Here is a 27,916-nt window from a genome sequence, read left to right as displayed (position 1 = left end):
CAAACACTATGCCATGTTTAAAATAATTTAACTTTCTTCCCCATTCTGAAGCTCAGTTTGAACTTTGGCTGTTCGTCTTGAGCATGTCTACATGTCTACATGCTTTGAATTGCTGCCATGTGATTAACTGATTAAATATTTGTGTTAACGAGCAGTTGAACAGGTGTAGGTAAGAATGTGGCCAGTGAGTGCATATTAACTTATTATTGGTAAAACTGTTTTACACAGAATAATAGATAATAGATAATCAACCATAAGCCAAGACTATGTTTGAAACCTCTGACAAGGACAACTTTTACTACGGAGGATAGAAACACCTAATGACTGTTTCTAAAATATCATCAGTGATGTTAAGTTATTAATTCAATTCATTAGTAGCAATGACTCAAAATCATCATTGCCGGTTCTGAGTGAGAGAACTCAACACTTCAGACATTTATTTCTGTTCAGTCGGTGACATCAGAACAGATGTGCCTGATGTAAATGTTTGGCAGTTAAACCACTGGAAACAAGCTGTGCTGTGATCTCAGATTCATCCGACTCACATGAAAAGTTCTGTTCCAAAATAAGATTAATGCCATTTGGAGAAAAAAATGAAAAAAAATGAATGAGACATAAAGAAAAGTCAAGAGAAATTCTTCATACTTCTTACATTGGCAATTTTCCAAACTAAACCTTAGAGTCAAGACACATTAAATACTGTACAGATATATTATTTGTTAATTAAATACATTTAAAAAACATAGACGCTTTTAACACATAATTAGCACTTATAATATCTACTGTATGGTTAGAGCAGCTTATTCATAAATCAGGATTACATCAGGATTGTGATAAGTTAACCCTGTGTTCACCATAAAGGCTTTTACACAATATTTATAGCAACATAAGTTAAACAAGAACGAAAACAGAACGTCATGTAATTGGCTACTGTTCACAATAAGCGTACCTACATGAACATACAGTACAGGTTTTGTTTGTAATCATACATTAAAGGCTCTTAAGCTGTATCTATCATTACAGAAAGTAGCTCACATCATAATGTGACATAACAAGAGTCATCAAATGAGGAGTGGATTCAGAAAACAAACAGCATGTTTAAGTGATGCATACTTAATTGTGTTTTGTATTTAATTAATACTGATTAAGTGAACTTTTCTGGAAATTAATTACAAAGCCAATAACCCATTATGACAAAACTGTTTCCCAAAATCCGAATTTGGCTTTAACCTTACACAACTGCAATTAAAAGTCTAGACATAATAAGATGTGGGGTCAACTAAATTCAGTAAAATGGAAAATGTCTTAATAGTCAAATTATGTGCACATTCAATAATGACTTCATACATTCTGCTCTAAGACTAAATCAGAAGACGAGGCAAGATAACAAGGCAGCGCAATGAGGGGAAACTCATTAAAAACTTATCTTCAGTTCTCACTGCAAGTTCTCGCCTTGCTTCTCTTCTCTCACCTCCAACTCACTCAGATGAGTACACATATTACCCATTATATACGTATATACACCACACATGAATGCAAACATGCACACATGAGCTCATACTAATGTAAGCATGAACAGTGAACAGTATTTACATGAGTGCGGACACACACGCCGGATCCAGACTTTAGTCATGACTCAGTAACGCTGTAAAAGTCATGCACATTCCTGCCTTTAACCACAAGAACTCACCACACGCACGCATGCCTTTACGTTGGCGCACCAGTATAAGCGAGTGATTCAGTGAGCTGTCTGAGGGAGGAAAAAAAAATCCAAACACGCACACACAGACGAAAAATAAAGTAACATAACATCCACCATGCCCCTCATTGTCATTTTCTCCCCTACACATTCTTCACTCATCTGCTTCCAGCACTCCTTTCAGCGGTTCGCTGCCTGGTTTGGTCACCTCAGCCTCCTTCAAAGCGCTGATGACTGGTAACCATGGCGATGGCAGCTCAGGTCCGCTCCTCTTGACCTGATTTAGGTGGCTGAGAGCAGCGTACAGTCCGGCGTTGGTGCCGCCGTGCACACCTTGCTCCTGCTCCTGCTGTTCTGTGTAGTACATCTCCAGAGCTGCAGGGGTGCAGTGCTTCTGCTGTTAGAGGGAAATATACAAACAGCTTTGGTGTTTTCAGTATTACTCACACACTGATTTGACATCATCATCACAGAACAAAAGCTATCCTGAGTCAAGATAAACTGCAGATTTCCTCCACCTGGTCCAATAGGAAGCAATCTGTTTTATGACTAGGAAAGCACAGTCCATGGGGATAAAGAACCATTTATTTGCATCATATTAGTTAGATATTACAGATTCAATTATGACTGATAGTTTTCTGTGCCTGTTATAGAGTTTACCTAAAATAATGTTTAATTGCATTCTGATTTATATTCGTGCTCTTCTGTATGTTTCACCTTGTTGTTTCATTTTCAATCATGCGTGCAGCTGCTTTGAGCATTCTGGTTTTCTACAAGAACAACTTACAAAAATGTATTGAAAAATGGAAGCCAGCAGCTGTCATAGGTTACTGTTTGTCTTTGCACTTTTGGAAGAAGCTTCTGAAGCTTGAGACAGTAACTAAGTAATCCTGGGTCGAATGTTGCCTGTTTTCACATGCAATGCACATCAAACTGCTGAGTGGAACATTTGAATTTCACATACATTAGGTGGGGCTGGAAAGAGTTAAAGTGTAAAACCATGTTTCAGTCCTGTTCAGGAAGTTGTATTACATCCACATGTAATAAACCACATACAGATTACTTTCAAATGCTGTTTCAGAGGCTAAGAAAACAATTTAAAAAACAATATATGTAAAAGGTACTCCAGATGATAATTGAAGCTTTTAAACATACAAGGAAGTATCAGAGTGTGAAGAACTTTTACAGACAGAAAAGTAATACAGTTGAGGGTGTTTAAATGCTTGGTGCACAAACATAATTAAAGATTCATATCCCCAATAAGCCTTCACTTGAGGCTAAAGCATCCTTCAGAACATCCTTAGACTCACATTTACCTAATAGAATTAAAGATACATATGAAATTATGTGGGGGAATTAAACCAAGACACTGAATGCCCGTCCTTTTATGGTTGTGTTTTGAAAAGGGCCCATGACCTTGCAAGTCTTTCCCTTAAGGAGAATTCACTACCTGACCTTCCCTAAAAGCAAGGAGTCAAGCCTCTGAAAAGCACAGCAGTGACTACACCACCCTCCACCTTCCATCCTCTTTTTATGTCTCTAACAACACATTAGTAGGGGGGAAAATGCTAAAAGCAACTGTAACCGGCAAAAACTTCAAAAGCTTTGCCGGAAGGTCCTCCTCCCATCCTCCCCCCCTTCCCTTCCTTGCTTCCCCCCCTCACCGTTAAGCCTTTAATCACAGTTTAGTCACGCTCAGCTCTAATTAAAGACCCCTACAATTCACAAACGGGCATCCCAATCTCTGCCTGACCAGTAAGTAGGCTGTCACTCCCCTTCCTTCCCCCACTCTCTCTCTATCTACCCCACTCTCTCATTTTCCACTGCGAGACAGGCCCTTTAACTAACATTCGCGGTTGTGCTGATTTGGTGCACGATGCCTCCAAGGTGTCGTTTGCAGACGATGAGTTTGTGTTAGTCCTGAAGTGACTGAAATGAGAGTGTGCGGAGAAGAAAACACCAGACGAGCTGCACTGTAGACTGTCGAAGTACTCCACGCAGACTACTTCCACAGTAATAAGTTTGTGATATAGAAAGATGAGACTATGACCTTCTTCAGCTGTTCTCTGCTATGCTGCAAGAAGATAATAGAACATCTCCGATAATTTTCTTTCCTTGAACCATATTAAAAAAAATATCACTATTTGTACATCTATGTTTGTTTGTGTGTGTGTGTGTGTGTGTGTGTGTGTGTGTGTGTGTGTGTGTGTGTGTGTGTGTGACAGTATTACTCATATCATGAGGATCTGTCAGCCATCTAAGAAATAAAAGCTTTAAAATATTTCATAACGTAAATTTTTACTTTGTAGGTTGAAGCTATAATTTAAAATTTAGTCATAGTTAGGAAATGAACATAAATCAGGGGAAGGATCTGACTTTGTGTGGGCATGTGTGCAGACACATGGTTACGAGACGTGTTTATGCTAAGCGTGGTGTTTGTAAAATAAAGAAGCTCGCTGTGCACACATGGATACGCTGCCCACCTTCAAGATGAAACCCTCTGGACAGGTAAGTTGGTCGTACCACATGGCTTTGTACATGAGCAGAAGGAGCAGGCTGGTCAGAAAGGCCAGAGTAATGAGGATCAGACCTGTGATCTGAGGAAAAACACATAGTTATACAGAATGTAAGACAATACTTTTCAGTTCAGTTTTATTTATATAGCGCCAAATTGGATTCCACCTATGTCTATGGCCTTTAGCCACCAGGTGCTTTAGCTCCGGACACAGACTATATGTGAAGATGGTGACGTTTATAGCTCTGTCAAAATAGATGTTTCGTCTTTCTTGGTGCCTGGGTATAGCTGCTATAGTCTAAAAGGACCCACTGTGAAATTATCTATTGGACTACCATGTTGAAGCCTTCAGTTCGGCATTTTGACCACTGCCATTTAGATTTTTTACTTTTTTATAACCCAACATGATGAGCAAAGGAGTGGATCTAATTGAAAACCCGAGGACGCTATGCATGATCATACAGCTGTGACCTATCAATTGGAAGAAGAATAAATCCTGCTTATTGTAAATATAATTTTCAAAAGAAACATCATGGTGTACTGAAAAACACTCTAAATTAGTTACTGATAACATGAACACATTATTTTGGTAATAAATCAAGTGATAATTGAAGTCATTCTTTCACAGATTCCTATTCAAACATTTCTGAAAGGAGAGGAGACAAAAGAGCCTTACAGCTCCTGTTTTCATGATATAATAGGTTGTTGATATGATTATTTAAGTTTTCTTTGAGAAAACACCACTAGCCACTTTCATATTAAATGAATGAGGCAACATATTACAATCTTTTATGGAGTTCTTGAGCCGTTTCAAATAGAATGAACAACTTAATTAAAGAGCTCGGCTCTACGCTTTTTAGCAATCAATACAGTGCATTTGCTGGGGACTACTTTCAGCCAGACATTAATACACATGAAATGCTCTAATGAGGAGCAGGCCATTGCACATGATGGATTCAAAACAGTGCTAGTGTTTATTAAAACAAATGCAAAGTCCACCAAGCACTGCTGGACTTAACAGAAACAACAACACAGACTTATACTAAATTTACATGTGTGAAGATTTTCACCCTTTACCTTGGCCTTCTCAGAGACATCACTGTAAAGGTTGATATTCAGCTTCTTAATGTTGGGAAAATACAGCTTGTTCTTCTTCTTCTGCTGCAGCTGGTACTGTGTTGACGTTTTCACAATGACCTGCAGCAGAGGGAATGCACTGTCACTGCGAGTTCCTGGAAAAATTCCTATTAATCCATTATGGTTGATCGAGGATGCCCTCAGTTTTCAGCACAGGTTCAGCAATCCTGCTACCACTGAACACCATGATGGTTGTGTAAAAAAATAAAAGCATCACTTGCAAAAGCAGATCGTTTTAATGATATGTTAAAAACACATTTGGGAACTACAAAGTGTTTTTATGTTAATGTTTCACCATCATTTACTGAGCCTGTAGAACATCCTGTGCTGCTAAGAGCATTATCGGACAAAATATGATTCTGAGAGCTTTCTTCTTGTGTTATGTATTCAAAGAGGCGCTTGCATTGAGTGGGCTGGTGCCAAGGTTTTAACCTGGGATGGTGGGCAAGGAGAGGTAAATATAGCACTCTCGGCATTGGGGTTTAAGTGAGGACAGGTAAGTATGCCCACATGAATTTAAATATTGTTTGTCGTAATCTGTTGGGCATTTTTGCAATGCTGTAATGCATGGTTCTGTTGCACCCAGTGTTCAACTTGGAAACAGTATTTTAGAAAACAGAAGTGGGCAGGCACAGAAAAAGAACAAGGTGGAGTACAATTTTACCTTTTCTGCAAAAGGTTGCTGGAGCTGGTTGACCTCCAGGGGTGTGATGAGGGGGATGTTATCAAAGCCATCGTCCGCAGATGGCTGCTTCTCCAGCTTATCGGACAGATTGCTGGCCAGCTTCACCATAGCTGCTTGTCTGTCTGAAAATGACCGGACGGATCTCGGAATCAGGGACAGATTTAGTCAGACTGAGTGTTTTTGTAACCAAATGTGATAGAGCTGCTTGAGGACCCTGCCAGGACACAAGAGGAAGTGAGAAGATAACAGTCTGATGAGGACTAATGGGCCAGGATAAGACAAATATACACTGCATCAAAAGAAGAAAGGAGCATGAAAATTAATTTTGAGTCATTTTAGCAGCGCAGCTGAAGATAAGGAAGTGTGTGTTGGTCTACTACTTTTGCTCAAAGCAAATTACAGCAATAATGACTGTACCGAGTGACATTATTTTATAAATATAAACATAATATATGCCACTGACTTTGCCAAAACAGCTATCAGATGCACTGCCATCACATCTGCTTCATAAAAACATGTAATCCTTGGCAATATCTTTAATTTGCATAGTGCCACGTTCAGGCCGCTTCTAATTTTTACGACTAAATTAAAAACTAACAAAATCAATGATATTGCCATAATGCAAAGCTGCACTTTGTGTTTAACATTAAAGGCATGCTAAATTCTTGCTAAAACAGTGAATAATGCATTTGATGAATTTAAAAACACTGTTATTGTGAGCATAGCTTGCTGACATGCACAGAATAACAACCAGTGTTTGTTTAGAAGTTACGTATTCTGGCTAACACTATGTATACACGTATTAAATATTTTAAATTACTATTTCTTGGCGGGGAGCAGTGTAGACATTTTTACTCTTTCTGCTAAGCTACCCAACTGCCTATTTAACTAAATGTTCATAGTATATTCCTGGAATCATATTATAGCACTTGACAGAAAGCAATTTAGCAGATTTCAAGCTATTTCTTGACTAACTGCCTTTTAAAACTGTCGACACACGACACGAATGACTTTGATCATATTGTTACAGTCCGTTGTTGCATGGAAACCTTAGTTCCTGGCATTTATGGGCATGTTACTTTGGCATATACCACCCACCAACGCATTGTTGTAGATAAAGCACACTCCCCAACGGCAGCAACCTTCCCCAGCATGCCACACTGTAAAAACTGCTCAGTTTGAGTCTTTGATGAGAAACCCATCAAAGACTCATAACAACTCTCAATCTCGTCAAAGCACCTGCGGGGTGTGCCAAAATAAACCTCATCAACGGAAGTCACACTCAGTAACTCGTGGGACCCAAAGGATCTGCTGCTAATGTCCTGGTGCTAGACACAATATTAGGTTTGAATCTTGGGGCTGATCAGTGCGGTAATAGCTCGAGGACATACAGTGTTTAAGTAACTCAGAGAAGCCAACTCTGTTTCCTGTTTATCCAGCCCAACAGTCTGGAGTAAACATATTTCATTATTACTCTGTATCTATGAATCTACTATCTATCCATCTCTTCCTCCAGCCTCTCACTTTTAATGTTTATAGCCAACATATACAAACTTTATTCTCTCAGTGCTGTTCTGCTCAGATAACTGTCTGATTTCTTTTTCTCCTCTGACAATGAACTAGATGTGGAGGGAAGAGGTGAAGAGCCACTTATCTCATTCACGCATTGCAACACAACACCTTCCCCCAGCAAAGGACGCCATTGGCCCACTGATGCCAGTGACTCACAATGATGATACACACCAGGAGGCAAAGAGCTAGAGTTTGTATGCTGCTGGAGAAATCCCCAGTGCTCAGGAAATGTGTTTTTGATGAAGGAGACAGAGGATCATTTACTAAAGCCTCTAGTCCGTCATCAAGTGGAAAATGCATATAAAAATATTTTTAACTATGTGACAGCCTTCTACCAAACATTCTCAGCATTTTGGAAAACAACAAAAACCATTTGGACGTTTAAAATCTTTGTTAGGTAAGATCTTGACTGACTCTAGGGTATTACTCAAGACTACAACACATATTTCTTGATGAGTGGGTGGTTATAATGTGGTCATCTGCGCTGACCGCCATTTTTCCTCCCCACGGTTGGAGTGAAGTGCGGGTGCGATGATTCATCCTGAATCTGTGATTAACAAATGAGTCGAGTGCTGCTGTCAAACATTCAGTGTTCCCACACTCTGACAGGAAAGGAGTCCAGAAATTGAAGGAGCTGCAAATGACATCCTACAAATTCACAACCACGGCTCGTTTCAATCATACATACAATTATACTGTAAAAGATTAATGATTACTTCACAGTTCTATCCATCACCTATATCTGACACACTGAAGGAGACTTGAAGCTGTCTAAAGGTGAATACATGCTGTGCTATGAATAGGTAGCAGAGTGTTTGCTACCTGCGCCTGTCAAGTTCTTCAGGGTTCACTGGTCATGCATATCTAAACTTACTGCATTGAAGACTGCTGCTGCAAGATACACAGGCTGTGTATGCAATAATCAGAGACCAGAAATATGGATTGATAAAACACATTTCTGTGCAGTTGTGTTTTGAATTATTGGGCTATTTAAACAAATATTGCAAACTTATATATTTTTATTTTGTTCTTCCACTGTTTATTTTCTACATTATTGTTTTTAATGAACTGCAGACTTAATTAATACCCATAGGAGACGAGGGCAATCACAGAATTTAAGTGTAGCCTCTTATATAATGTGGAGGTATAGGGGAAATTGCAACGCATGTCAGTAACACATACAGTCCCATGGAGCACTCAAATCAAGGTTTTATTGTTGTCCATTCATTCCCCAAAGAGGATGACAACCCCCCCAATATAAGCTACCTGCACTAAATCACTTAATTGGGCAACGCATATCTAATCGATATTAAATAATCATCCCCCAGCTACATAACCCGCAACCGATCAGGCTGTTGTTAAACCGCATTCACGTCCGTCTAATAAACACAAATAAACCGCTGCACCGTCAGAAACACTGAAGCAGAAGGAGGAATAAAAACTTACGGTGGTCTTGCGGGCTCTCCGGTTGCCTGTGGATGGGATCGGAGCTCACCGATGCTGAAGGGGACTCGGTGTGAACGCAGGTTGCCGTGGTGATGTGAGATTCTCGGCAGGACTGCGCATGTAATTCAGCCTGGAGCGGCTCCGTCCTCCAGCAGAAACTGGCAGCTTAATGCGCGTCTCAGCGCGGCTCGCGAGGACCTCAGCTGATGTACGTGTGTGAGCCACATATTCATATGAGACTGTTTGTGATCGAAAGCGCCTCGTTTGTCTCTGAATTGAAAGACGGAGAGACCATTACTTCATCTTGGTTTCCAGGTTTGCGTACATTAACACAAGTGTTGGACTTCAGTGCAGTTTTGTGGTCCTTTTGAAGGATCTTGCACTTTTTACTTGATTACATTTAGGCTACTTGACACCTATAATTTCCGTTTAAGGTGCGCTTTACTTCAAGTCTCGTTATTTAGCATTTTTAATAAATGTAAACATATCTAATCAGTGCTTTACAAGCTGACATGTTCTATGTGAGGTGTCCACTAGAGGAGTTGGCTGATAACGACATTAATACGCTTTACATCTTCTCACAACTTAAATAAGTGTGTTTCAAACCAAGTGCTTAAAAAGTGCTACTTAGTGGGATTCAGACAGATTAAGATTTTACACTGGAAAAAAACCTACTTAAACCAACTTAAATGCAATTACACATTTAAAAAGAGCCCTATAAAGCAGTTCATATTTAAAATACGAACTGTAAAAGGGAACATTGTGCAAAACCAGTTTTATTGTTGATATTGTAGCACATTTTAGTACATTTTACCTCCATATTAATTGAGTGATTTTACTTTCATGTGAGTATTTTTAAACTGATGTATATGTTTAGTTAAATGTACATTTACCTGTAACTGGGCCTAAACTTTATAGCATCTTTGATCTTCAAAAGAATTGGAAGTAAAGGTCTTGAAAACATAACTTAGTAATGATGGGCAAAAGGTTAAAGATCTGCAGACATAGCCCAGTTGTCTCTGACCTACTAACACATATCCCATGACCCAGGTGACCTGCAGAGTCTTCAAAGGCATATTTAAGCTTTAGCTTATTTCTGTTTCTTTTTTCTTTTATTCTTTGTTGTTGTTGTTTTTTTTTATAAACTCTTGAATCAAATGTGTATTGCTGTGAGGGAGAGTCATTTAGAGGTGCTTACTGAGGTTTTTTGTTTTGTTTTGTTTTTTGATTGGTGCTTGGTCACCTAGTTTAATTCTGTCAGTAACTCTCAGTAAAGTCAAGCGGGGGGGGGGGGAAAGTATTTAATCATACATGTGTATGTGATGAGAGTGAAATAAGAAAGTGATGCATTAGTGGGAAGAAGAAGCCATGCTTGTCTGCAAATTTAGGTAAACCTTTTCATGGAAAGGGGACTCATGCTGTTTTCTTCTTTGGCTGTGTCTGACTGTATGAATTCATTACCTCTTAAAGGGAGCACTCGTCCAAAAGTGAGTGCTGAACCCCCATGCCCCCCTGCCAACCCATCAATTGGGTCTACATTTATTATTTTGACCTTTCCTTTCAGGCAGAGGGACATCAAAGTGGATCCTGGACTAGTTCCTCTATGAGGAGATGGAGGTGTCATCCTCACAGTGTGAGAGGCAGACTGTCGGCCTGCGCTGGTTTTGTTGTCAGTGTAGAAGATTCACAGAGTCTGGGTCAACATAATTAAAATGAGAATCATTTAGGATAAAGTCTATGGAGGAAAAAATGTGACAAACCAGGCGTGAAAAAAAAGGTAAAAAATTTCTATAGTTCTCTATTAATAAAAGTGATTAGATTTAAAGTGGCTCCAACTGGCAAATTGATTTAACATTTGTAGTTCGAAGAGAGGAGACTCCACAAAATCAAACGAATTCAAAATTGTATGACTCAGTTGCTGTAAATGCTCAAGGAATTTCAATGGGTTTCTACAATATAACAAAATCAGTCATTTTCATTTGTTAGTTTTTATTATAACAAATCTTAGGTTGAAAATCAGCAATAAATCCTACTTTAAAATTAATTTTGTTTTACAACTAGAGTGGAGCAACAACAACTAGAATTAATACTAATCATGCAAGTTTTCACATAATGTTAGCAGGAGTTTCTGACTTTTATAACTGGAACTGGGTGCTGAGATTTAAATTGTCAAAAACAAACAAAAACAATACCAACAAAAATCAAGCGTAACAAGAAGAATTACAAAAGTTAAAATGATCATTAGTAAATCCTTACATTTGGTATTTTTACAGCAGGCATGTGAAGATTTTTAAGAGGAAAATAAGAAATAAATATTGGGAAAGAAAGCGCAATAAGTTGGCAAACTTATTACTGATGTTGGTGTTCACCAGTGTTTCTTTCTTTTTCCATTGAATTCTTATAGCCATTAAAACTGCACGCAGCATGTAATGTTTCATATATCAGTATATATACATTTTTACTAATTAACATGCAGACACAATTCTCAGTGCTATGCACACTTTAGTTTTCTCCACCCTGACTGCTGATGTCCGCCCTTCACTGAAAACTCACCTTCCGAAACAAACATCGCTGCCTTCCCACAGAACCGTTAAATCTGTCCTTGCAGTCTTAAAATAGCCAATCTGTCTCTCTACTGCTTAAATTATGGTTCCTCCTCTGCAGTCACTTCCTGTCCTGTAGCAAAATCTTACTTACTTCACTGCACTATAAGCTAGTGTTACTTTTAGATGGACATGGGGACTTTTGTAACAGCCAACACAGAACTATGAATAACAGCATTAGTTAAATGCCTAAACAACAGTAACAGGACTGTTAAGTTGGTGCTTCTTTATCGTTGTTTAGAAATGAAGACCTTTCACATTTAAGACATTTTGTTATATTGAAATAGAAAGTGTAATCTGTTTAGAGTGTCAGTATTGTTGATACTGGAAATATTAGTGATAAATGAATAATTTGTACCGTAAGTGAAAATATATTTTCAAATATTTAATTTTTTACACTTTTTTTTCCCAAGAATAGACAATAAATGTAATTATTGCCATATTCAAAGTTTTATAATAAAATAATAACAAATCGTTTAATAGTCTATGATCAGGAGATACTGCAAACTTATTATCAGGATATATAATAATAATATATTGTAATATATTGTAAAAAGAGGGAGCGAAAACAAAAGAACAACAAAAAAGTGTCATGATTTAAAATGCAATCTCCAAACGTATAAAAGCTAGTAAGACCAATGTCATGTTCTCTGTTCTTCCAACAGATATGTGCATTAAGTCGTCTAAGTTGTCAAACTGAACAATAATGACATTACTATAACTTAGTTTACATTTTGTGTTCTTACAACAGAAAAAAAAAGTATGTTCAGTATCATTTGCGAGAAGTAATCTCGGGGAGGACAGTGCAGTAAACTGTTAAGTTAATAGATGAGAGCAGTTTGGTTACAGATCATTTACCAACAGGGCCATCTAGTGTCAGAGTCGTCACCTCACAGTAAAGTAGAGGCAAAGACCAATGAGACAAAGACTGTTTGTTCTTTTTTTTTTAAGCACCGATAAATCAAACAAAATGAGCCCCAGCAGTTTACGCACTCGGTAAGTACAGTATGATGTATTACTGAGACAGTTGGTGTTCATTATCAACAGATGGCAGCATCACTTTAGTGACAGAAATGATCTGACTGATGCGACAAAGTCTTTGCTCTAAACTGTAAAATTCAGCGAGATGTAAACTCTCTTTTGGAGCAATAATTCAGACAGCAGTTGTTCACTTTTGAACAACAATTTATCATCCTCAAATTAATCTTACAGATTTACTTTATTTTACCAGACTTTTAAAAAATGATGCCCATCATAGCTGTCCTTTTAAGCTATTCTTCTGTAAATTTTTAAGTTATTAATTAAACCACATATGTTCTTTAAGCTGAACTGACCATTTAGAATATACTTCTTTGTGAGAACACACTAGTTTTTAACAACGGAAATATTTTTCAAAGCACTAGGGCATCGAGGTACTTTTCTTTTCAAGACATCACAGCTCTATGTCAGTCTGATAAAATGCTGTTAAATCAGATAATAACTTACTGTTTCAAATGAGATCAAAGAAGGCTAAAGTCTAAAGAAGTAAAACAAATTCAATTAGAGTTCGCCTTATGATGTTTGAACCATTTTCAGTTTTCATGCAGATGTGGAAAATTCACAAAAGGTGTAACAGCGATTTAACCATTTCTAAGCAAAGGCTTGGTGCTGTTAGGCAAAGCAAAACTTTATTGAGAGTTCTTAAAACCCTTTGCAGTCACTCACTGTGCTTTAAAACATTCATATAAGACACATGTTTAATGTCTAATCATGTTTATTTAAAACATGAAACTTAGTGTAAATTTATCCCCCAAAATATGTGCTTTTAATTTATTTTAATTTACTCATTTACTCAGCTCATTGATCAACACAAAAATGAACCAGATCAGTAGTTTTTTTTCTAATTTCTTTGCCCCTGCAAAGCTCTTTAAAATTCCTGTAACCCCATAATTAGCATAACATGACATTTTTAATGGTATGTTAAAGCGATTTAGCTGCTGACACCCCCGGCAGGATCCTATCCCAGCTACCACAGGGTGAGACAACCTGGACAGGTCACCAGGCTGACGCAGGGCCATCACAGAGAGACAGACAACCATCATTCACACTCACTTTAATACCTATGGGCAAAACCACCAGTTAACCTATCCCCACTAACTGCATGTCTTTGGACTGTGGGAGGAACCCGGAGTAACCAGAGAGAATCTGCAGAGAACCCACGCAACATCTACACAGAAAGGCCCTGGATTTAAACTTAGGAGCATTGCCCCGTGAGGCAACTGTGCTAACCACCGCACCACCATGCTGCCCTAAAATATAAGATGTACAACATAATACACTATACACACATGCCCATAATATTAAGCATTTGTGGTTTCTCAAGAAAAACATTCACTTTTTCACTTCCGCATGATGCTTTCAAATTGACCAATAGATATATGTTTAAATCTAGGTTCTGTAATTTATTCCATGTCCAAGGTGCATAGTAAGAAAACATTTTTTTCTCATCTGTCTTTTAAGCCAGACTTTCTTTGGTTTATGGATTATGTATTTAAAGGATGTATCAGAAAGATAAGAAATGCAGTAATAGAAGTGTCAGTGTCAGTGTATGTAAATACTAAAATAGTAATGAAAACAACTTGTGACAAGAATCCTGCTTAAACATCCATAAATGCACTTTCACTGTAAACTATGATGGCTACAATAAATAAACACGTCTGCATCAGTGAAAGGTTCAATATGGTAAGTTATTTAATTAAAGTATTTGATACACCTTTAGACATATTATAGAAGTTAGTACTAGGAGAGTATTAGAAGTACATGAACTGTATTTTTCCCTTTATGTATGAGACACAAGTCATTGTTTCCTCATCGGCTCCAACAAAGAAAAACACACGTGAAAGTTGTTGGGTGTGTTGTGTGCCAGAGGGACAAGTTTACTCCTTGTAGACCTTGTGTATCTGATGTCCCATTAAACCTCAAGTGAATTTAAGGCAAAGGTGTTAATAAACAAACTTTAACAAAAACACATGATGCAACCAAATGTCACATGAATGCACAGTGCCTGAATTAAGGAGTCAAATAAGTGATTAAACAGGAACTAATGTCATACATAATATGATAGACATAAAAAATATAGAATTACTTAAGTAGAAATGAGTAAAAACAAAATTTAGGCGATTATAGAGAATTAATTGCATTATTACACTTCAAGTGATCAGGACCAGTGCATGACAAGCTGTGAGCTAAAACTGAGACTGAAGTTTCTAGGACTAAAATTGATGGCATTTTCCACAGGAATAGAGAGTTTTGTTATATTTTACAATCAGCGTTTCCCATTAGCTCAATGCCTTACCTAACAGAAAAATTATACATAATTATAATGGCAACCAAGAGAAGCTGCATCATAGAAAGGGATCAAGGGATTACAGATGACTCCATATAATAGTAAAGGGGGGGTCATAATACTGATGCTTTAATGCAAATGACAATAGCACCAATACATTCTGATACTATAATAGCATATTTCACTCCACAGACTAATAATGGCTTTGTATCATTCATTTATCCCAGTCAGTTATGACAGTGTCACAGTGTGCCAGTATACAGAAGACCAAAAATCAAATCCAGCTATCTTTACTCTTAGTTTTGTGGTTTTATTAATGAATAGTTTATGTGTAAAATGTCTATTCGAACAGTTACTGAGGCCTACAACCACATACAGACATACAACCACAGGGCTGAAGTAAACAGAACTTTTCCTAACAAAACTAATACAGTCCGTTTAAGTTTCCATAAAGCTCATGTTGCACGGTTCCCTGCCTAAATAAAGAGACAAAGAAACAAAAGTTGAGGCTTCTGCAGTCTATCTTAATAATAATAATACCATCCAGGTAGAGACATGAGAATTTCATATCTTCAGTACATAATATTGTTAAATGAATCCAATCGAGATGAGGCCCCAAAACAGTATCGAATGGCACTCATCTTCAAGCCCTCGGGCAGCACTGCATTAAACACAGATGTGTTTCTATAGAAAAACCTTGTAAAACTTTACAATGCAAAGAAAAAAAAGGTATAAACAAGATCCAGAAACACTACAGCATGTCTCAGTGAAAAAAGTCCTAGTGCTAATCTGGCTTGTCTGCAGTCCAGATCAGGCACCCACTGAAAATACTGAGTGAATTATAAAGCAAAAAATACAAAAAAGGCCATCATCTCTCATGGACCTTAAAACAATACAAATTAAAAATGTGAGAGCATCGTTGTTTTGGGTCTGCTCCAGATATGAAGTGGTGCAGACAGGATTCCAAGACTTTGTGGAAAGCCTGGCAACCCAGTCTGTGCTCCCATAACTGTTCAGTGTAGCTAAGGTCAGGTGCTGCAAGGAAAAGCCCACAAAAGTCAGCATTTAGACATCTTTGCTCTTCGTGTAGTTCTTGTGTAACTTTGAGGTTTGTTTGCGCTCATTTGCTGTTGCTGCGTGATTCTGTTTCTGCAAAGTTTCCAATTGAAGAAGGAGAGCTCCTTCTTATTTAGCTGATTGGTATCAAAACAGCCGCAGACCTTAAAATTCACACCTCCAAGTTTAACTGCTCTATTATTAACCTCTACCCTTCATCATCTTCCATAACACTGATCTAATGCCACAAACCTTAAACTTGGATTCATCTCCACCACTTTTTCCCATAATGACTGTTGAAAGTATTTGACCTACCGGCATCCTCTGAAAAGTTTGCTGCAGACAAAATTTCATATAGTGATCTTCTGACACGCTAAGAAATATCTTCTTTCCCAATAATAAATAAACAGCAAATTTACAAGGCTCTAATGACTAGATCAAAGACATTTGACTTTAATCTAAAAACCACTTTAGTGGAAGAAATTCAACTCAAGGAAATATAACCTGTCGTACAAACACGTAACCAAGGTCAGTGTTGCCAACATGCTCACACTGCTAACCTAGAAATAGATACTTGAATCAGTAAATGATTTGAGTGACTTGGGGAAAAAAACCTATGAAATTCATGGAGGGATGAATCTAGTTGTTTGATTATTAGATTTATTTTTATTTCTAGTTATCCCCCTGAAACACTGATTCCTCACATGGGATATATATCATAAAAATGTTTTAAATGTATTAAATAATGTTGCCTTTATTGTGTTAAGCTGTAAATAATAACCCAATGTCTGCACACGAGGATGTCCTTTTGTAGTATGGAAAAATTAAGTAACAAAGTAATGACTTTCTATTTAAAGATGATGCTTGCTTTTTGATTAATCTGAAATACTTGGAAAAAATGTCAAATGCATCTTAAACAGGAGCTCAAGTCTCACAACGTCAAACACTGTCAAAACACATCTGTCAGCAGTGAAGGATGTGACTGCTGACTTATGAATGCTTTGGCTTTACACTTTAATCTGCTTTGAAACTACTTCACAGAACTTAGAAACTTGAATCTTGCATCATACAAATGGGTGATGAAAGGGGGGAGAGAGAAGAAAGGAGCAAGCTGGAAAAAACAAGAGAGGAGTATAGATGAGGAGGAAGAAGAGAGAGGGGGAAGAGAACAGTAGGAGAGAATCGGGGGGGGGGGGGGGGGCAGGGGACTACTTAGCAGACAGTGATGAAAAGGTTGACTCTGGAGTTGGAAGGGGGGAGTGTCATCAGAGATAAATAAGCTGTACAATGTCTCACAGGGTGAGCAGGTTGCTTGAACTCAGCAGGTCCTCCTTTCTTTATACTGGATGATGGACAGGCAGGACAGAATTGAACTCTGCTACCCTGAGCTTGCGAATCTGTCTTGCAGGGGCTTAACACGTCCTCAGCCTGAGGCTGTCCTCCTCTATACACTGTTCTTGTCTATCTCTGTGCTAACTGTAGCTCTGAATGTGCTGGTTATCATATCCATCTCTCATTTCAGGCAGCTCCACATGCCCACCAATGTCCTCCTGCTCTCTCTGGCCATCTCAGACCTCTTGGTCGGGCTGCTTGTGATGCCAGTGGAAGCAATGCGGTTTATAGAAACCTGCTGGCTGCTGGGAGATCTCATGTGTGCTTTTACTTACATTATCGGTTTCACTCTCACCTCAGCCTCTGTGGGCAACATGGTGCTCATATCAATTGATCGCTACGTAGCTATTTGTTATCCTCTGCAGTACCCCACTAAAATAACTCACAGCAGAGCGGAGCTGTCTGTGACTCTGTGCTGGGCCTGTTCGCTCCTCTACAACGGGATGATCTTAAAGGAGCATCTCAGGCAGCCAAACAGGCATAACACCTGTCACGGTCAGTGTTTGGTGGTGATTAACTATGTCTCTGGAGCAATCGACCTTGTCTTTACTTTCATCGGCCCTTGCTCAGTCATTATCATTCTGTACATGAGAGTATTTGTTGTAGCGGTGTCTCAGGCTCATGCCATGCGGTCTCATATTACAGCTGCTGCAGCTGGTACAGTAAAAATCACCGCAAAGAAATCAGAGAAAAAGGCAGCCAGGACTCTTGGCGTTGTGATATTTGTGTTTTTGATGAGTTTCTGTCCGTATTACTATCCCTCTCTTGCAGGGCAGGACATTTCAAACAGTGCTTCATCTTGGGGTATTGTTTCCTGGATGCTGTACTTCAATTCTTGTCTGAATCCACTGATATATGCTTTTTTCTACCCGTGGTTTAGAAAAGCTATCTGGTTCATTGTCTCCCTGAAGATACTAGAGAAGGGCTCCTCTCAGGCAAATATACTTTAAAATAGCAAATTTATCCTGAACCAAATCAGTCTGTATGAGAGAATGAAACTGCTGATTATTATATGTGGCAGTAGCATAATGGTTTTTAATTATAGACTTATTCAATGAATCAAAGAACATCTGTCACAAAGTCTTATTTCATATGACCCACTGTCTCTAACAAGTATTGTATCCTGTCAGAACTGGAACATATAAGTCATGTATCAATGCATAATGGCAAAAAAGATTTACCCTCCTTACTGCATGAAATCAACAATAATAATTATAATGACTCAGAATCTTTCAGGCTTTTTACTACAGGACTTGTATTTATTCTGTTTAGATTTTTAAGTACTGTGCTCCTTATTACATTATTTTTATTCATTGAGCTTCCCTTTTTAACTTTCAAATTGCTGCTTCATTTCTTTGTGTATTTTTTATATTTCTTGCCATATTGTTCACTGCCCCAAAATTTAAAGGAGCACTTAAAAAACACACAAGATCGTGATGAAACATTTAAATTAAAAATCATTACTGAAATGTATTATGTAATTTGTTGGGGACAAGATAAAGTAACAATGGTTATTGTTGTTTCTTACATCTTTCAGTTTAACAGTTTGTATGCTACAGACTTAAAAAGGGGGTTTAGGAAAGTTGATAAAGGTTTGAAAGAAAGACATCGCCTTAATTTCCTCTCAACCACTGAGCAGCCACTGATCAGTGAAAACTTTCTTATTGTGAACACAGTGAGACACATTTTAAGATGGATTTATGTCATTATCTTCAGCAAATCAGATACTCGTGTATGTTGTACAGCAAAACTAATTTTCAAATCTCCATCACATGTTAGTTAAAATGGGCTATTACTGTAAAATCTTTTATGTCTTAGAATGACATTATTCTCTTAACTTATCTTCTAGTGGAACAGAAAATGTGAATATATATCTAGACAGAAAAAAAATGTTCACAATGAGAAACTTGTTTTGTTTGAGGGGCGGGGGTAGATATTTGTAAAATGCAATACAAATACTACAGTATTGAAACAATCTTTTATTTTGTATGTATAAAAGCAAAAACAATAAAGACATTTATATTATATTAATAAACCATTAAGAAAGACTATTGATGAAGCCTTCATCTCCTGGATTGTGAATGAGGACGTTTCACTTCTGTAATAAAAAGAACAAAGAACATGAGTTTGTTATGTTGTTCTATTCACCTTCCATTTGAATATATGTTTAAATGAATTATAAAACGGCAATCACACATCTTTTTTGCACTCTGTGGTGGGGCGTGGTCTGCGGTGCCGTGCAGGGAGGCCAGACACACCTGCACGGCATCCTTAATCACGCCCGCCTAGTTAAAAACATAGGGACTCAGGGGTTTGGGGGTGTTGTGGTGAGATGTAAATAAAGATGGCTCCGAATGATACTCCGTGGTCCCGCCGTGCCTTATTTACGCCACATTGGTGCCAAAACCCAGGAGGCAGCACGGCGGGTCCGTATCGGAGCCAGGGAATGGAGGAGCTGGCCCAGAGGGTGGCCCAGAGGGTGGCCGAAATGGCGGCCGCCCAGCGGGAGCAGGCGGCGGAGGTGCGTCGCCAGCAGGAAGAACTGCAGGACCAGTCCGAGCGCCACCGGGAAAGGATTGGGGAGCTGGCGGCACTGCTCTGGGCCTGGGCGCCACCCCCACAGGTGTGTCCCGAGGACAGTGAAGCGGTGGAGGAGCCACGTGAGGCACCTCAGCAGCCGTGCAGGGAGGGCGGACGCACCTGCACGGCATCCTTAATCATGCCCGCCTAGTTAAAAACACGGGGACTCAGGGGTTTGGGGGTGTTGTGGTGAGATGTAAATAAAGATGGCTCCGAATGATACTCCGTGGTCCCGCCGTGCCTTATTCACGCCACACACTCATTTCTATTTTTATCATTCACAGTTCCAGTTGAAGCCGATCAAATGTGCACCAAAGTTTGGGAGTCTCTAACTACTGGAGGTCTAATGTGTCCAGAAACAGCATTTGAGAATAAACAACATATACCAGGGATTTCATGTGGCCAGAAGTCATCACAAGAAGGACAACGTGGCTCCGATTTGCCTTTGAAGTATCTGGCCACACATGGGTTGTGTATTTTTATGCCACATGTAGGATTCTCACAGATTTGGCACTGAAAAAACAAGAGAGACAAAAAAATAATAATTCAGATCAAATACTGTAAGCAAACAAATAATGCTGATGACACATTACAGTAACTGGTCATTTTTTGGATACATTTAACACATATCAGTTTGGACTATCCTTTATCTTAAATGTTTCTCAATTAAAAACATTCCTCAAAGATTTTGGTCCATACTGGCCCCAGATGATTCACTTATGTGGGCTGCATCTTCATTATGCTAGTCTCTATTTCCACTGGTTCTGGTGTGGTAGAGGCCACTTAAATACTGTGAACTCATTAGCACAGTAAAGAAACTGGTCTTATGCTCTTTGTGGTGTGTTATTCAGTCAAAAATGCCCATTAGCCGATTAAAACACTTGCCATTAAAGGAGGAATACAGGAATACAACATGAGTCAACAGGCTGTGGTGTTTAAGTGGTGCTCAGATTACACTAAGAGGCCTAAAGTGTACTCCATTACATCAGTCATGTGCCTACCACCAACAAGGCAGGGTGGAGCCATGCTTTTATGCTTTTAATCTCAAATTATGTTCCAATCATCTGAAACTCATCAGACCAGACAATGTTTTTCCAATCTTACATGGTTCTGGAGTACACTGGTTTTCTGCTGCTGTGGCCAACCTATCCTACATGTTTTGCAGTCAGAGATGCTCATATCTATAACGTGGTTATAATTACTGGGTGATTGTATTACTGTTTCTATCAGCTAGAACCATTCTGACATTATTCTTTGAGCTCTTTGAGCATCAACAAGACAACGTCAATTAGTTAGCACTCACACGATGGCTTTCTTCTTTCCCTGAGCATTCTCTATAAACTCTAAAAAATGTTTTATGTGAAAACCATTTCTGAAATATTCAAATAAACAATGCCACATTTAAAGAGACCTCAGTCCCCGTCCTTCTCCAGCTGACACTTGGGATTTCAGCACGTTTATATGAGTTTCTGCAATTTGGATGGCTGATTAGATATGCTTTATCAAGCAGTTGTGTCCAATACGGTAGGCGGTCAACATTACAGATGATATTTACTTCAATTCTCTCTCAAGATCAATTTTCTCAACAGCAAATGAATATAATATAAACAATAATTTGTAGTAATTGTAATATAAATTATAAATTGTATATGCATGCTAGTCATCTTCATTGTTCGTTTTAAAAATAAAAATTTATATTTTTAAAGTTGAGGTAATATAACCACACCAACCTAATGTTTACAGTTTACAGTGATCATCAGTGCCTAAATTCAAGCGGGTACGAGGGTGATATTACTAAGTGTAAAAAGGGAAACATTTACCTGGAAAGCGATGTTACGACAGATGTGGCACACTTTGATATGGTCTTGATACATTGTGCGAATATAAGGCTCCATCTCTATGATACACCGGGTGGACAAGGTGTATTCACCCCGTTTCTAGGGTAACAAATAGCACGCAAGTTAAAATGATACTAGCATACTGAAACACATACCCAAAATGTTATTATTATTATTATATTTTTGTTATCATTGAAACAAAGAAATCTTGTTTTGTAAGCTGTAAATGAGAAGGATTGTCTAAATAAACGTTATTTTATTTGTATAATAAAGCCTATAATAATAAACCATAATTAATGACATTTTACGCCTTATTAATAAAGGAAGCAGTATGGGAATGATAAACATAAATGGAGTAATTATATTTGACCTTAATAAGCTGTATGACCTCCTCCTGCTGCATTCCCATTTTAAATATGGTTAATAGGAAGGCAAGTACTTGAAGAAGTACTTCAAGTATCTTGGTGTCCACATCTCCTCAGACCTGACATGGGCTGCCCACATTCAGGTCCAGACCAAAAAGGCTAGGCAGCGCCTGTATCACCTACGACAACTGAGGAAGTTCAGGGTCTCTCCAAAGATCCTCAGGATTTTCTATACAGGCGCTGTGGAGAGCATCCTCACACAGAACATGACATCGTGGTTTGGGAACAGCTGTGTGAAGGACCAAAAAGCTCTCCAGAGAGTGATCCGTACAGCAGAACGCTGCTGCAGGATTGCTCTCCCCCCGCTTCAGGACACCTACACCAGGAGATGCCGGACTAGAGCAGCGCAGATACTGAAGGACCCGTCCCATCCTGGCAACAAACTGTTCCAACTTCTGCAATCTGGTAGAAGGTTCCGCATCTTCCGGGCAAGGACAGAGAGACTCAAGAGGAGCTTCTATCCCCAAGCCATCCGTGCCCTAAACACACACACCCGCCCTCTCACATCATCTATAATTGACTGAGACAGGACTCTCTTCCAGACACTCTAAACCAAGGCACAATGTACATTTCAATTCCTTTAATTTTAAATATGTTTATATTGTCTATCCTGTAAAATAGTCAGATGTCTATTCATATTAATGTACAGAATTCACCTGCTTGCTGCTACTACTGCACATTCACCCAGTGTATATACTATATGTCTGTATATATATATATATATATATATAATGTTCTTCCTCTACACCCCCCCCCCCCAATTTTTGCACATGTCGAGGAGCGTGTCAGGCTACATTTCATTGTGTGTTATACTTGTATAACTATGCATGTGACAAATAAAGAACCTTGAACTTGAACTTGAACTGAAATCATTTTAATAATCCGTTCACAAAAAAGAGGAAGTAGTTTGTGGGAAATAAATAATCAGAATTGTGAAATCCTACTAGAGACGGTGTATTTTACCTCACTGAGCCATTTGTCGTGCACTAATCGGCTCAACAGGTGCTCCGTTTCGCTCTTCTTCATCTTTCTGGTGGTCATGGAGTCTGTGCTGTTCAGAATATCAGTAGAGGAAGCCTTGCCATTCTCAGAGCACACGATGAGGTCCAACTGAATGAGCACAATTCAAGTTGATCATAACATTAGTTTTACTACAAGCCACATTCACCCATTCACACAAATTCATACCATTTCTTCTGTGTCTTTAACATGATATGTTTAGGAATTCCTGATGTAGCAAATATGATACAAAACTTCTTTAAACTTCTTTCTCAACACTCCATTTTCCAAAATTTTGAATTTTCATGGTTTGGGCTTTACAGGGTTAACGACTGCCAATTTAACACACACCAGAATTTGGGGTTCAATACTCTTGTCCAAGGAAACTAACATATGGACAGGAATCACAACCCCAGTCTTCTAAATGGTTGATGTTCTACCTCAAGAGCCACAGTCACACAAATCTGTGTGCAGTAATCTATTCATGACTTCCTACATGATCTTTTGAACAAAAAAATAATGTTGACCACTGTTTATGGATAATGTCACTGATTAGACTGTTACACTGAACTGCAACCTACAAGTTATTAGAGGTGGGAATCACCACACATCCCACGATACGATATTATCACAATACTTAATGCACGATTCGATATTATTGCAATTTTTTTTAAATATTTTGCGATATTCAGATTCTGTACATAAAGGTAAATTTTATCAATATTCATTTTATCTAATATCAAAGTCTCACACTCAGTCTTTCTCTCATTTCAGTCAGTTTTATTGTTGACAAACTGAACGATTTGTATTACAGTCTAGTCCAACTTAACTGAATGCAACCATCTGGTACAATTATAGCTATTCTGAACTATGCAATTTATGAAAACTATGCAGCCCCTTCAGCAACTGAAGAATTTGAAAGTAAATTAAAACAAAATATAATTTTACATTAAATAAAAAAGTTTTAAACTTAATTAAAATAAAACATGTCTTAAATTAAAATAAGTAAACTGTTATGTTTATTGCTGCCAAAAAAAAGTTAAACACATTTGGACAGTGAAGGAATGTCAGGATTCTTGCTCAGAAAAAGGATCAACATGCTCTGAAGTCAGAGCATGTTCCAGTCCACAAAAACTTTTTTTGTAACAAAATATCGATTTCTGCTGTCCCTGTATCGATACATTATTAGCAAACAAAATATCACGATACTACACAGTATCGATTTTTTCCCCCACCCCTACAAGTTATGTTGTTTCAGGGTTTTACATCAATATACCACCAGAGACTTAAAACCCCACCCCAACAAATACCAAAATTTATAGTGGAGGCATCTATAACATGTTGTTTTGCTGTGAATTTAACTCACTGTTTTCCTGAAGAGCTCAAGTTCATTGTCGGCATAATCTGACGACATCCTGGTGATGTCAGTTTCAGCCATGTTCACCTGGATGGGATTAAAGTTAAACTTTAATTAATAATGTATTTCCTTTAATATGATCCTTAAACATGTAAAGTCTTTGCAGCTTGGACACATACTAAACAACAGCCCGACAAGGCAGACCCAATACAAGCATTAAATCACTAACCAAGGCGTAGTACTGCAGACCGTTATTTTCAGACATCCCTTTCCTAATCTGCATGAACATTGGCTGCAGTCTTGAGTTGATAGTATCAATAAAATCTTCCAGCTTGTCGGGTGCATACTGTGCTGCAGAAAAAAAACAAAAACAACAATGTTTGTTAGTCTCCTACAAAAACAAAACAAAACAAGACACATTGTGGTTCTGGTGTCATAATGTGCACATTAAAGGTTGGTGATATAATCTCAAAATTGTATCACAGTATTTAAAGGGAAGTTGTGACAATATTTCTGATGATATAATGGACAATGGACAATATGAAATGGCACAGCCCTAGTGCATACACACACAAAAATATTTTATAATGTCTATATGTTTGGGGAGGGTTGGGCTGAAGGATTTTAATTGGAACATATATACCATCATCTTATTGTACTTCTATCCCAAAATTTGTATTTTACAACTTATTTAATAATTTATATAGCTGCACAGGGTCTGCAGACAGAAATTAGTTAGTAGCTAATTTTGGTACAAGGCGTCTTGTAACACTGCCTTCAAGTGTAATGAGGTTGCTTTTTTGTGTAACAGTAAATCAATAGTAACAGTCTCTTAGTGTAAGAAAATAAGAAATTATTTATTAATAATTAATAAGGGGGTGATACTACTTTTTGTTGCCCTACTTTACACTAGTCTCCAGATACACTATGAGGTGCATTTTGAATTTTCATTCAATTGTTGTTCACATGTATAGGAATTTACTTACTGTGGTGCGTTTCACAGCAGTATTGATAAAGAGCCTTTGCAGCTTGCTCATCGATTACTCCACTGACCATCATGGTCTGAAGAAACCTTCGATGGCTTTCTCCCATCTGTCGTGACATGTCTGTGGGTACAGACAGGTGGTCTTTATATATATATATAGTTAAATATCTGTAAATCAGACAAAAAAGATGATCATCCCACAACACTTTTGTGCTGGCTAAACGTAAATAATAAACAAATAGATAAATAAGAATGTGATGAAAAAGTGACACTTACTATTTCACTGACACAAAAAGAAGTTATAAAACATCTAAAAGGCACATGTAGACATCTATAAAAACAAACAAACAACAACAACAAAACATAGCAAACTAAATAAGACCAGCGTCCGATCCGACGTTCTGCCAAATTGTTATTCAAACCAAATTCACGGTACTTTCGTATTTCTGTTATAAAGTGTATAAAAAGTGAAATAAGCACTTTCTCTGAGGACTGTTAGCAGATGTTCTTTAAGTTAAAATGCTACAACTATTCCCTCCTGCAAACTCAACAATAGCATCATTTCTGAAACAGTTTCCTCGTCTTTGCCGAACGGCTAACTTACGCTAAAACTACTGATGCTAGCTTTTAGCATCAACTATATAAATATTGTAACTATGACTGAATCTTTTTAGAAAGGTTACGCTAGGTAACGTTACAGCCAGACATTTTGCCAACTTTAACTTAACTATCTGCTGTCTTTTGTCAATCAACGGTTATTGCTAATGGACCCGGTTATTTGCTTGTCCAGTTCTGCAGTTGCTCTAATGTTTAAAAATTTTTTTTTAATTCTTTCCATTTTCATTTAAACATGTTTACCTACTCACCCCCTACCGCTCGCGCCTTCCGTCTTTTCCTCCGGGTTCTCTTCGTCTTTGTAGGTTTTTGTGGTGAATCACTGCCACCTGCTGCTGTGGAGGAACTACTGCGGGACGCCATCCCTGCCACCTCTGTTCATTCAAGCCTGCAGACCTGTTTTTTAGAGCTGTCACAATATCAGTGACCAAATTAACATTACTAAAATTATTCCCTTTACTTTTACAATAGCAATACATAACATGTTAAATGTTAAAAACCTCTAAGTTTGAAATATTATAAAAGTGGCAGCTCCACATAAAATTCTTAATGAATAGATTTAGTATATGGTACATACACATAAGAAAAGCCAGATACACAAAATAATTAATACAGAGACAAACCACATTCATTGAAAAGCAGGAGCTACTGCTAAATAAAGTAACAGCTAAATAAAAAGCAGACTATTAGTGTTTTAGCTCAGACTTACCTCCTCTGACTGGCACCTCTTTCCTAGTCTCTCCCTTTTCTTTCATTCATTTTTTTAATCTAATCGACGTGTTTTAACGTTACCAGGTTGCCATGTCGACAGAGAAATTGCATCTTTGACGTATGCACTTGGGTGCCATGGAAACTGCAGAGAGAACAGAGTCTGTGGTGGTAATCTGTTTACTGATGAAGATGATGTCCACAGCAGGCAAAAGCAACCCACAGGCCAGTGATACCAAACAAAGCAACAAAAAGATTCATGTTATATAAAAGAATGAATAAAAAGAAAAACTGTGTCTCGTTTCATACAGATAATAATGTAAGCAAATTTTCTAATGGTGAAAGTGCATATTGGTACTGAGCGTTAATGTTTTGCGTGTACAGTACTGCACGTCACCACAATATATACGGTAGCAGTGTTGTGCTTTATTTTAATGCCATGAAAAAATTACACCGTATAATCTTTAGTGTAAATTGAATTTTATAAAGTATAGAGTTATACAAGGCTGGCTCAGGTTACCCTGAATCCTTCTTTAGTCACACCACCATAGGATTAGGCTGCTGAGGGCTTCCTACAGAGCACTGAGTGTTTCTTCTTCACTCACCCTTCACTCTCTGAGCTTACACACCACTCTGGATTTAATCATTATTTATTATTACTTGGCTCTCTTCCAGAGTGTGTTTTTTTGTCCCGTCTTCCTCCCATCACCCGCAACTCGTCACGACAGATAGCTGCCTCTTCCTGAGCCTGGTTCTGCTAAAGGTGTCTTCCTGTTCATAACAAGTTTTTCCTTCCCAGTATTGCCAAGAGGCTGTTCACTTAGTGATAATTTGATTGTTGGGGATTTCTCTGTATGTTCATTGAACAAATTCCACATCATGGTCAGGCACCTTATTGACATCATGCAGCCCAAGGATACCCTGAGAACCTCTGGCTTTCAGGCAATGCTGGCATGTTAAAAAGAATGTGATCACAGAA

At 38.2% G+C, this 27,916-nt stretch overlaps 3 protein-coding genes across 9 annotated transcripts; 1 reads left to right on the top strand and 2 right to left on the bottom strand.

The window, feature by feature from the left end:
- Positions 1 to 422: 422 nt before the first annotated feature.
- On the bottom strand, positions 423 to 9,259 carry caly (calcyon neuron-specific vesicular protein). Of its 3 annotated transcripts, none has more exons than XM_085277421.1 (5): positions 9,055 to 9,259; positions 6,016 to 6,250; positions 5,292 to 5,411; positions 4,183 to 4,296; positions 423 to 2,096 (listed from the first exon to the last, which is right to left on the bottom strand). In XM_085277421.1, exons 2-5 carry the CDS (start codon positions 6,142 to 6,144, stop codon positions 1,854 to 1,856), a joined length of 606 nt encoding a protein of 201 aa, XP_085133547.1. In that variant the 5' UTR covers positions 6,145 to 6,250; positions 9,055 to 9,259; the 3' UTR covers positions 423 to 1,853. The 3 variants fall into 3 exon arrangements, with proteins under 3 accessions (XP_085133547.1, XP_085133548.1, XP_085133545.1); XM_085277422.1 differs by having other exon boundaries at positions 6,016 to 6,178; XM_085277419.1 differs by having other exon boundaries at positions 6,016 to 6,158; positions 9,055 to 9,257.
- An 8,125-nt stretch (positions 9,260 to 17,384) lies between these two features.
- Positions 17,385 to 18,380, top strand: LOC146572950 (trace amine-associated receptor 13c-like). The gene has a single exon (XM_085278705.1). It carries the CDS (start codon positions 17,385 to 17,387, stop codon positions 18,378 to 18,380), a length of 996 nt encoding a protein of 331 aa, XP_085134831.1.
- Positions 18,381 to 19,394: 1,014 nt separating this feature from the next.
- On the bottom strand, positions 19,395 to 27,105 carry nsmce1 (NSE1 component of SMC5/6 complex). Of its 5 annotated transcripts, XM_085277415.1 has the most exons (9): positions 26,939 to 27,064; positions 26,481 to 26,638; positions 25,616 to 25,735; positions 24,859 to 24,980; positions 24,639 to 24,716; positions 23,237 to 23,383; positions 21,831 to 21,947; positions 20,397 to 20,523; positions 19,395 to 19,528 (listed from the first exon to the last, which is right to left on the bottom strand). In XM_085277415.1, exons 2-9 carry the CDS (start codon positions 26,590 to 26,592, stop codon positions 19,494 to 19,496), a joined length of 858 nt encoding a protein of 285 aa, XP_085133541.1. In that variant the 5' UTR covers positions 26,593 to 26,638; positions 26,939 to 27,064; the 3' UTR covers positions 19,395 to 19,493. The 5 variants fall into 5 exon arrangements, with proteins under 5 accessions (XP_085133541.1, XP_085133540.1, XP_085133544.1 ...); XM_085277414.1 differs by lacking the exons at positions 19,395 to 19,528; positions 20,397 to 20,523; positions 21,831 to 21,947 and adding an exon at positions 21,956 to 22,752 and having other exon boundaries at positions 26,939 to 27,105; XM_085277418.1 differs by lacking the exons at positions 19,395 to 19,528; positions 20,397 to 20,523; positions 21,831 to 21,947; positions 26,939 to 27,064 and adding an exon at positions 21,956 to 22,752 and having other exon boundaries at positions 26,473 to 26,564.
- Positions 27,106 to 27,916: the final 811 nt, after the last annotated feature.

The sequence above is a fragment of the Mchenga conophoros genome, linkage group LG6 (assembly GCF_057382185.1).
Source record: "Mchenga conophoros isolate Kocher_MC1m ecotype Shallow Benthic linkage group LG6, M_conophoros_male_GT1.1, whole genome shotgun sequence".
NCBI lineage: Eukaryota > Metazoa > Chordata > Actinopteri > Cichliformes > Cichlidae > Mchenga > Mchenga conophoros.
This window is presented reverse-complemented; position numbering and strand designations above follow the sequence as displayed.